This window comes from Callionymus lyra, chromosome 2 (assembly GCF_982586985.1).
Source record: "Callionymus lyra chromosome 2, fCalLyr1.hap1.1, whole genome shotgun sequence".
Classification (NCBI taxonomy): Eukaryota; Metazoa; Chordata; class Actinopteri; order Syngnathiformes; family Callionymidae; genus Callionymus; species Callionymus lyra.
This window is the reverse complement of record NC_141819.1, coordinates 43437087-43448307: the sequence shown is the minus strand read 5'-3', so window position 1 is coordinate 43448307 and position 11221 is coordinate 43437087. Positions and strand designations below refer to the sequence as shown.

Here is an 11221-nt window from a genome sequence, read left to right as displayed (position 1 = left end):
ATCCATCTATCCATCAATTTAACCACCTGACAATATATCCATCGAATTATCCATCTAATATTCTGTCTGTCTAACATTTCATTCATCCGTATATTTGTCATCCTTTAATCCCTCCATCCCTCTATGAATCCATACCTATATACATCCACCGATCTGTCCACTCCTCCATCTATCATTCATTCTTCCATCTATCCACCTATCAGTCTATCTAATTATACAAATATATATTGATCTATCTATTATTCATCAATGATCTGGATCTTTCAACCAGACATCCTTTCATAAACCTCTTCAATACATCTTTTCTTTTGTGCATTTTACTGTTTCTTCCGTTTGTGTTGTAAAGCACCTGCAGAAAGCAAGTAAACCCACCAGAGCTATCAAGTGCTGCAGTCAGTGTTGTGAGAGATTATTGTCCCCTGTGTTCCCCTGCACCGCTCACAGTGAGCAGCAGGAGGCTCCAGATCTTGGCGCGCTATCGCTCCAGAACGGCATCTCTCTGTCGAGCGAGCAGAAGGGGAGATTTCTCTTCGCTCACATCAAAGGAGGTTTGTAACTTGGTTCTGGCGTTGTGCTGATGGAGCAAGTCCTCGGAGCAGCCTCCACACTCTTATCTCTTGCTCGCAGACACAACCGGCTGACGGTCGCACACAAGCAGCGGTGGCATAAAACATAGAACACATTCTGTTGTAGGAGAACACATGACTTTTTCCCCCGGTGCAGGTCGGATTGGTTCTGCTGAGCAAGTCTCTCTCAGGCACCATGTTACATAAAGGTTTTCAAACAGGCTGAAGGAAAAGTCTGCAGAGAGACACACTGAAATATGATGTTTGTGTTTGACGCTTCAAGAACTCAACTTCTGACACATTTTTCAAAATCCAGCTTTGGGGGCCATATCAAGACTGATTTCATGTGACACACAAGATCTTTGTTAAAGGGATAGTTAAACCAGAACCAAAATTATAATTTCACTCATTTCCACTCACCCTCACATTGTCTAGGGGTTGGGATTATTTTCATAATAATCCCTTCTGTTGATCATCAGTCAGCAAAATTGAATTGAATGAATATATGGGTGCTGGGTCTTGAAGATGACTTAGTTTTCTCTGCAGGACATCTGTCCTCTATTAGAAATATGGTGAGCAACAGCCCCCTTACATGAAGAGAAGCCAGTGTATGTCTCAAGATGTCTAGTATCCCAGCCAACTGGTGGGTAACACAAGCCAGAACCAGAAACATCCACACCTAGACAAATTTATTCTTCATCTAATGGGAAACTTCAACTCTCCTGACTCACTCAGGTTTCAAATGTGGAAGTCCTCCTCTCCATGATTCAGTAAGTCCCTCATCATCATGATGTTTTGAAGATATTATTTTCTTCCCCGCGTGAAGTCTCGCAGAACGAGAGGTTACGGGAAAGGAGCCTATTGTGACGTAACAACGGGCTTTGCTCCTCCTGCAGCAGTGAAGAACACACTTCTTCTTTCTGTATACACTTTCTTGGAGGTGGAGAAATCCTGGATTGATGACACTGACAAAACTCAATGCTTGACTAATCACAGCAGAAAAAAAACTGTGTTTTCAGTGGGCGGGGCTTAAGAGAATTTTCTAATGTAAATATCTTTATTAAAAGAGAGTTTTGTACAAACAGTACAATATAAGTCCATGATCACTCTAAGATACACTTAAATCAACCCATTAGTTTCCCTTTAAGCATCATACTGGCATAGATGTGTTAAAGAAGATGTGGATCGATGAGAAAAAAATATATATATAGCGCACTCGAATTTGCTCTTGGTCACACTCCATGTAAATGAGGCTGAGCAGTAGTCATGGCTGATATCAGATCAGTTCTTGTCACGTTGTTTAAGGAAATCTGACTCAGCAGCAGAAAATCCTTCTGTACACGTGTAATACAATTAGTAAATTGGTTTAGCACTGACTGGTGTTGACACAGTCAGGGGATTATGGGTAATGTGATTGTCCACTGAACAGTGTCAAACAAGCTCCAGTGGACACACAAAAAATGCCCCCAGGAGTCAGGTCGCCTCTAAAGAGTTCACACATGTTCAGAAGCCATTGAATGGCTGACATCATGCATCTGAAGGAGCAGGGGGTTTTCAAGTGACACTTTCTTCACAGACATGTTCCATCTGAAGATTAAAAAATTCCTTGATTTTCAAAAAGAAAAACAAGCAAACAGAGCAATCAGACGACGTCTGCCTCATCATGGAGAAGCTGTGATTTGTGACCGGCTTGTTCTTGCATGTGATCCTCCGTCGTGCATTGTGATTATTATCAAACTTTGAGTGCAGGTGTGTGTGTGACTTATTCGGTGGGTCAGTGTGGTTTTTGTTGCGGTGTGTGGGTGTATATGTGCAGTGTTGTATGAATAAATGCAAAGAATTTTGAGTTAGGATATGTTTTTCGTGCTCGTTGTTCACACCTGTGTGTTATGTATTGATTCAAAGATATGTGTCCTCTATAAAATGTTAGCTGTCACCACGTGACTGTCTGTGTCCTCAGCTTGTTTACAAACAACAACTCAGGTTTTTGTTATTTAACTACTTCCACTGCATATAAACACACTGAAGTGTCTGTGTGAAGAGCCAGAGGGTGTGTGGACACTAAATACAAACCACATCTGAAAGAGCCAAAACAAAAGGACAATTAACCGGACCAGACTGGATCATTAACCCGGTTAGACAGGAGTCTCCGTACAACAGGCAAACAGCGACCTGTAGTGGCCAAAACATCGAATTACATCTACTATAGTCTCATTATCCAGTACATTATGTTTCTATCCATTATGTTACTTCATGTTAAAGTCAATTTTATTTAACCTGTTAATAGCATCATTTAGACGTGCCGTTAGATTATGACCATCTGTTTTGTAGGTGATTCTCTCCGTGTTTAGTTTTAACTGTGAATCAAGATAATGTATGTTAAAGTGTTTTCAACATGCTCACCTGTAAGTGTGCACAATACTAGTAAAAAATAGAAATTAGTTTTTCGGTAACCACAGACATGTATTATTTCATCCACACACATTATGTATGTAGATAAATTTGCTGTATTCGGTTAGATGAATTTGTTGTTTTCCTAGTTTTTCTAATTTTCTAAAACAATTTCTCCCTGTTCCACTAATGAAGTGTAGTGACCACTGCGATATGTCTGGATGAAAGAGACACATTCAGAGCGTGAGGAAGAGGGTCATAATGTTGTCATGAAACAGTCTCTCCTATGTTCCTCAGGCTCTTACGTAAATTTCATTCACAAATATCACCCGCCTGCGGCAGAACACACTTTGTCCTTGGCATCGATTCAAGCGCCCTGCTTTGATTCCAAAAGTCATCGGACTGAAGGCAAACAGCTGAAAACAAACTCCACATTCTCTCCTTCAGCTCCCGAGCGAACCATCATGGATGCGTCTGTCGGGACCTTCGTACTGCTGTCTTTTCTGTTCTGTTTGCAGACGGTGTGTGCTGAGTTCGCCGCACTGACACCGATCCAACTGGCTCCGATTCCCTGCAATGACAAGATCGTGGAAAAGCTGTCCCGTCTGGCGATGACCTACATCAACGAGGATCGAACTGAAGGCTACAAGTTTGCTCTAAATCGTATCTCCAGCGTTCACCTGCACGCCCAGGTGAGTCAAGTCCACCCTATGAAGTTGTGTTACGTTTCATGTCCTGGACCAGAAAGTAAAAAGAGTTTACCACTGAGCATCAAATTCAAGTCTTTTCAGGACGGTTGAACAGATCCTGAGCTCTTTGATCAAAGCTTTTGTTGTGTGACATGAATAGATCTGGTTTTCTAGAGCCTCAACAACCGTGACATTGATCTTTGACTCTTGGCTTAAATAGTCAGAAGCGGTCGTTTGCGAATAGACTGGAGAGTTTCCACTCTCCACAGAGCTGCTGCTGTTTACGCGGGCTCCTCGGACTTCAGTTATACATGGTCAGGAGCTGATGTTTGCTCTGTGTGTTTGCTTTGGCTGAACTCAGGGTCCAGCAGGAAACGTGTACTACCTGGACTTGGACGTGCTGGAAACCAAGTGTCACACTGGCAGCCCTAAACCTTGGAAACGCTGTGATGTCAGAGCTTTCATGGAAACTGTAGGACACAAGAACTAAGATTAATATTATCGTGCTGTGTGAGAGCGAAAAGTAAGAAAAGCTTTTTATTATCTCTCATGTCTTCTAGCAAATCTCAGGCAACTGCAACACCACCCTCCTGCACACCACTGAGGGCTACTCCTACCTGTACAGCTACGACTGCACTCTGGTGCCAGGTAACAAGCCTGATCAGCTGAAAAAAAATTGGATTTGCAGTTTCAAAAAACACAAGATAAGGTTACAAAATGTTCATCCATGATCCTGATTGTCCTCCAAACCAACTGACCTTCTTAACTCCAAAAAACACACTGATCTCCGACTTTGTTGTTAACAGTGACCAGAGAATGAACATCTCTGACCTCTGTAGCTTTGCTTTTTAAAGTCTGTAAAATGGTACCATAAGGTCAAAATGTATTTCAATTGTTGTCATTCCTGTGATTTCCTGAAGACCCTCCGGAGAAGCTCCAGCAGACCTGCCCCACCTGCCCAATCCTGCTTTCTGTTGATAGCCCACAGGCTGTGACGGCTTCTCGGGTCAGTCTTGATTCCTACAAGCAGCGGTCAGCTTTCGGGGCTGGACTCGGAGTCAAGAAGATAACAAGGGCGGCAGCACAGGTGCGTTCAAATGGTACTAATTTCCATAATAGCGAAAAATGGGAAAAATGCTTTTTAGGGTATAATTATGTATTATTACATCAAAAGAAAAGGTGAATCAAGTTGCAAGTGAATGTTGAAAAGGTTAGATCCATGGTTGCCATTAAGCTATTGGTCCTGACAATGTGACTGCTCGGCTGCTAAACACCTGCGCTGCTGCACTAGCTGAGCTGCTCCAGCATATCTTCAACCTCAGTCTACAGCTGGGGAATGTACCAACCCTATGGAAGACTTCAAGTCTAGAAAAAGATCCGGGTGAGCGAGCTGATCGATTACAGACCAGTGGCACAGACACTGGAGCTCCTCAAACATTTCAGGCCACAAGTCCAGCACGCACAAGACCCCCTGCAGTTTGCCTACCGGCCTGTTGGTGTAGAAGATGCAAAATGTTCAGACCTACTCGGCTGAAGGACATCACATCTGACACTGTGGTGTGCAGTACAGGAGCACCTCAGAGGACAGTACTGGCTCCTCTCCTCTTCATCATACACACTTCAGACTTCTGCTACAACTGCTTAGGGAGGGCCAGGAGAAAGCCACGTCCAGTTTCTATCAGAGGCAACAAGGTAGAGATAGTTCACAACTATAAGTACCTCGGTTTGTGGCTGGACAGTAAACTGGACTGGTCCTGCAGCACAGACCATGTGTATAGCCTCTGAGGAGGCTCCGATCATTTAACATCTGCAGGAAACTCCTCTGCATGTTCTACCAGTCTGTGGTGGCCAGTGTCCTGTTCTATGCTGTGGTGTGTTGGGGTGGGAATGTGTCCAAGAGGAGTGTCAACAGGTTGGACAGGTAGATCAGGAGGGCTGACTCTGTGGTTGGCATGAAGCTGGACTCACTGATGACAGTTGCTGAGAGTAGATCACTGAACAAACTACTGTCCATCATGGATGATGACAGTCATCCTCTCAGCACTGTCATCAGTGAGCAGAGTAGCAGATGGAGTGCACGAATGGTCCTTGCATGATGCAACACTAATAGACTCAGGGACTCATTCATTCATCATGCTATTAGATTGTTTAATTCCAAGTTTGGGGGCAGGAGTGGAGTGAAAAGATGATTCTATTATCCTTTGTCTTTGTTATTCTTCTTTCATCTATTTATTCTTCAATCTATCTGTCTATCTATCTAAGTTTGTTTAAGAAAATCATAAGCTTATATTGTATAGTGAACATATGTCAATAATCTTTGGTAATGTGTTCCAGACTCTCCCGGTAAAAGTAAACTTTGTGGAATACACGGTCCAGTACTGTCCAGAGGGAATGACCGAAAGAGGGACCTGCCAGCGGCTGACCGCGGAGTCAGACACTGAGGTAATGAAGATGTCAAGTGTAAGTAAGTAAGTAAGTAAGTAGAATTCATAGAGCGCTTTTCAAGACCAGGGTTACAGGTTTTCCAAACTTGATTTACCAGGTGCCACTTGATCAAGTATTTCAACACAATGATCACTGAAACAGTGAATCAAACTGTCCAGGTTAAGGAAGTCATTGAAGAAAAGAGGGTCAAACATAGCAGAAAAACTGTCTGCAGTATCGGCTGAGATGACAAGCCTCTGAGACCTAACTTTCAAGGGCTTAGGTTCAGGGATGAAGTCCAGGTTAAACAAGACAAGAGAATGATCACTCAGATGGACATCATTGTGACAGAAAATATTAGGAAGTAAAAGTCCTTAGTGTTTGTGAAGATTATAATTACAGATTGACGAAAGTAACCATTAAAGAGTAAGTTATTTAAATGTTTTGCACCTCCACTTTACTCTGTGTCTTTTTTGAAAAGATAAAAAACACAAATAAAGACTCCCAATTCTGAGAAACCAGTTTCAACAAAAGACTGCGACTGCTGAATGCAGGCAAAGTAATTATTTGAACTTGCAGGTACAACATTACTTACGTTTGGTTCCACATTAAGGTGCCCAAACTGGAGGTGTCAAACCGCCCCACCACAACTCTAGCTCCATTAATTGTGCAGATAAGATGGACCGTTCGTCTCTTACAGTGTTTTCAACCAAGGCAGAGAACATTGTGCAGAACTGATAACACTTCATTAAGTGTTTTAACAATGTCTGTATAAGAATGTGCCAAGTTGTTTCCATCGTGTTGAATAATCATTTGCTGATTTACTCATCTCATGTCGGAAAAATGATTATTGAGTTTGTTGTTTAAAGAATGATCTTTTAACACAAAAGAAAACTGACTGTTTCCTTCAACTGAGAAAAATCTCTAAACTTAGGAAAATGTTGTCAAAACATGATCTGGAGCTTGTAATCCATGCATTTGTGTCTTCTCGTCTGTATTATTGTAACAAATTATTTTCATGTCTTAACAAGAAGGAGCTGTCTCGCCTGCAGTTGATTCAGAACTCTGTAGCAAGAATTCTGACCCGCTTGTTCTGGAAAAGCGCTCTTCAAATATAAATTACTTCAGTGGCTGCCATTTTCTTTCAGGATCAATTTTAAAATTCTGGTTCTTACTTTCAGAGCTATTCATGGTCAGTCCTCTCCTTACATCACTGATCTGATCCAGCCTTACACCCCAGCTCGGGCTCTGAGGTCTGTGGATCAGAATCTACTGATAGTTCCTCGCACAGGACCAGAGGAGAGAAATCCTTTCAGGCTGTTGCTCCTAAGCTTTGGAATAATCTTCCTCTCTCTCTATGTTTGATGAGAGAAACATCAAGAAACATCTTAAGACACTTTTATTCGTGCAGGCTTTTCCTTGATTCTCTGAGACTCCTGTGTTTGTCTCGGTGGTGTATTGGTCTTTTTAAGCATACATTTAATTTGGTATTGTTTTGATTGTTTAAACGCTTTGTAACCCTGATCTAGAAAATCACTCTACAAATGATACTTACTTACTTACTTACTTTCAAATGATCTTAGGCTAATATTGGTTCAAATGGTCATGTGTTCGTAGGCTAATGTTGGTTCAAATGGTCATGTGTCTGAGGCTAATGTTGGTTCAAATGGTCATGTGTTCGTAGTCTAATGTTGGTTCAAATGGTCTTATGATATTAGGCTAATGTTGGTTCACATGGTCACGTGATCTTCAGCCAATGTTGGTTCCAATTGTCATGCGATCTTAGGCTAATGTTGGTTCAAATGGTCATGTGATCTTAGGCTAATGTTGGTTTAAATGGTCTTATGATCTTGGGCTAATGTTGGTTCAAATGGTCATGTGATCTAAGGCTTATGTTAGTTTAAATCATCACGTGATCTTGGTCTAATGATAGATCCAGTGGTCATGTGATTTTAGGCTTATGTTAAATCCACTGGTCATGTGATCTCAAGCTAATGTTAGTTCAAATCATCACGTGATCTTGGTCTAATGATAGATCCAGTGGTCATGTGATATTAGGCTTATGTTAGATCCAATAGTCATGTGATCTTAGGCCAATGTTAGTTCCAATTGTCATGCAATTTTAGGCTTATGTTAGTTTCAATTGTCATGCAATCTTAGCCTTATGTTAGTTCCAATTGTCGCGTGATCTTGGTCTAATGATAGTTCCAATGGCCATGTGATCTTAGGCTTATGTTAGTTCCAATGGTCATGTGATGTTAATGTTATTTCCTCAAACAATAAAAAATGAAATGAATATACTTGTGAGAAATGTAACCCTTTGTAAAAAAAACAAGAAAAGGAAGCTAGTGTTGACTCTGAGCAGGGGCCTTATAGTCATTGCTGGTGATGGTCGTACGCACACGTCAACAGCTTCTTTCTAAAAACCCGAAAATCTCTAGAAATGCCTATTCATCATCATCTTAGACATCAAATTTCACATTGATCCAAGCATCACCGTGCTCATCATTACAAGTGTATGAAGTCGGGGATTTTCTTCTGAAGGTACCTGCTCTAATGTGATTATTCTCATTCTAGACCGCCGGGTTCTGTTCTGGATCGGTGCGTGGAAACCCGAAAGTGCATCCAGAGGTTTATGTGACGTGTGAGATGTTCAAGCTACAGGTACACTCTACTAATATAAGACATAAATAAAAGAAAACCCTATTTATTCATATAAACGGGTTGAAAGATCAGGAGTTGCTTGGGTATAAAAAATAAATTTGAAAACAAAGTTGACCAGATTATGGATCTTACAATTGGTGAAAGGAGATTCTCGAAATGCACCTTATTGAATATTTATTAATGATGGTATAAATATAGAAATACGACAATCGTCATGCCTTTTAATTCAAGAAAGGATCTGAAATTTTAGAACTATTATATATGTATTTTGCTATACATACACATAATATTTAGTCTTATCAAAATAAGACCTAATCAAATTTTAATCTGATAAAATCCCTCATAAAACCATGACCAAGGATAGCAGCGCCAATATTCAATCCATTTTATTTCAATTCAGATCAGGCAGACCCACAAACAGACAGACAGATATATAGATAGATATACCACCAAAGGGGCAGGTTTAACTTGAAGTCTAGCACTTTCTTTGCCATTAGCCAACCCAAAAAAAAACTCAACTAATAACAGATGCTTTTAAGAAGAATGCACTTTTTAAATTAAAGACAAATTTCAAAGAGAAGCTAGGGAAGCAACAGTTTTGAAAATTGCCATGTGTCCAGGTTGATTTCTTAAATATGTCAACTTCAAAAGATCATTAACTTTCCGTACAGACTCCACTGGCTGTGTAATTATTCCAACATTTCAAGATGAATTGCTGATTAGCATGTATTTTCTGTCTTCTCCAGAATGTGGATGTCCTCAGACCGGTGCAGCCTCAAGGTCACGACCTGCCATCACAGCCCACTCTCCCTCCTATTCCCCCTGTGTTCGTTGATCCAGTAAATGAGCCAGAGCCCACTCTTTCAGACCCCAAGCTGCCCCCTGTGGAAGCACCGGCGCCTTCCGACCCTGTGTCTACTCCCATAGTGCTGTCGGAGCCATCGGTCGCCGCGACCCGCTTCGCTCGCCGGGACTCGTCTTCAAGCGAGTCCTCTGAAATTCTGACAAAGCGACAGTCTTCTGACTCATCATCAGAAGAGATAGGCGGCTTCGTCGCCCGCCGCCCGCCAATTTCCTTCCATTACCAGAGGCTAGAGCGCAGGAGGAGGCAGGCTTTGATGGAGAATCAACCCTCTCACAACCCAAGATTTCTGTCTGATTTCCCTAGTGGCTCATCTCCTTTCCGCTCCTGCCCAGGTCCTGCTCGCTACACCACCGTGTGAAGCTTCTCAGATTTGGCAGATTAAAAGCTTCACTTTTCTCACATTAGCTTTTGGTTCTGAAGAATAGACTGACACTGCAGAATGACCTTGATGCTCCATTGCCTTTTTTGTACTTCACTTTGGATGTTTGTGTCTAAGGACATGTTCTCAAAGCTCACACAAATAAACAACCTCCAAAACTTTCATCACAAACATTTCCTCTTTAATCGTTTTATTCATAAACATATGCAGTTAAAGAAGATGGAAGTTAGTATTCCACTTTTTGATAAAAAGGAGGAGCAGCCAAGAGAAATTACATAAAAGTGTCGGGGGAGAGAGGGGGGCGCCAGAAGGTCACAGTACAGGACTTATGACAAAAAGGTTCGTATTTAGAAGAAGGAAGCGTTTCAGCACCAATACTGTTCATACATTTTCTGAAATATATTAAAAAAGTAAATAATCTATTTGTTTTGGAAATGCAAATTAAATAGAAATGTTGTTTGTGACAAAAATATTCCAAAAAGTGATGACACCATTAAGTTTATTTGTTGAAATAATTAGCAATTCCAAATTCCAGTAAAGTTCCATACAGTTTATGTATACTTTATGTATTGTAAAGCTGCATCACATAAGATTAAACCGATGGTTTCTGGCTACCCCTAGTGTCAGAAGAGTGTAACTACAATGTCACGGAATTTTGTTGCAACATACCACACTGGTTAACTTCTGTTTTTAGGCTCCTGTTGATGCAGTTTCTATTGTTTTTCCCTTTCTGGTGAATTGAAAAAGTTTTGAAGAACTTTATATAAAATATATTCGCTATTCGTGACCAGTCTGTTGTTAGAGTAAAAGGTTAGGTTAGGTAGAACTTTATTGATCCCTCAGGAGGTAGAGTTCTATGGCATGATTTTCCATAGGTAACTTAACATTACAAAATATATAATTGTAATGTTGTTATATAGTTTAGCATCTATTATTACCTGCTTTAAAAACATGATTTACTAAAGGAGATATTTAACTAAAATAACAATAATACAATTTACTTAAATAACTAAAATAATACTGAAATAATACTTAAAATTACAAATGCAGTAAATATGACTTAATCAATGCTAGAAAGTAAAACATATATAATTCTTATTATTTCTTTGTGTTTTTTAATATTGCAATAAGTTAACTTGAACAACACAAATCAGATATATCGTACTCTATACGCACTTTTTATACCTTTATGCTAATGCGCCAAAAAATAAAAACCAAGTTTATTTCGTATGAATTGTGTGTG

General features: G+C 40.5%; 1 protein-coding gene across 1 annotated transcript; it reads left to right on the top strand.

The window, feature by feature from the left end:
- The first annotated feature begins 3392 nt into the window (after positions 1-3392).
- LOC148087204 (alpha-2-HS-glycoprotein) lies at positions 3393-10140 on the top strand. Its single transcript, XM_087783119.1, has 7 exons — positions 3393-3649; positions 4008-4118; positions 4207-4294; positions 4567-4733; positions 5981-6088; positions 8648-8734; positions 9481-10140. The coding sequence occupies exons 1-7, from the start codon at positions 3422-3424 to the stop codon at positions 9955-9957; spliced, it is 1266 nt and encodes a 421-aa protein (XP_087639245.1). The 5' UTR covers positions 3393-3421; the 3' UTR covers positions 9958-10140.
- Positions 10141-11221: the final 1081 nt, after the last annotated feature.

Coding starts and splice junctions, on each gene's coding strand:
- LOC148087204 (XM_087783119.1), top strand. CDS start 3,422: ATGGATGCGTCTGTCGGGACCTTCGTACTGCTGTCTTTTCTGTTCTGT. Junction 4,295..4,566: donor CGACTGCACTCTGGTGCCAG/GTAACAAGCCTG, acceptor GATTTCCTGAAG/ACCCTCCGGAGAAGCTCCAG. Junction 8,735..9,480: donor GTGAGATGTTCAAGCTACAG/GTACACTCTACT, acceptor TGTCTTCTCCAG/AATGTGGATGTCCTCAGACC.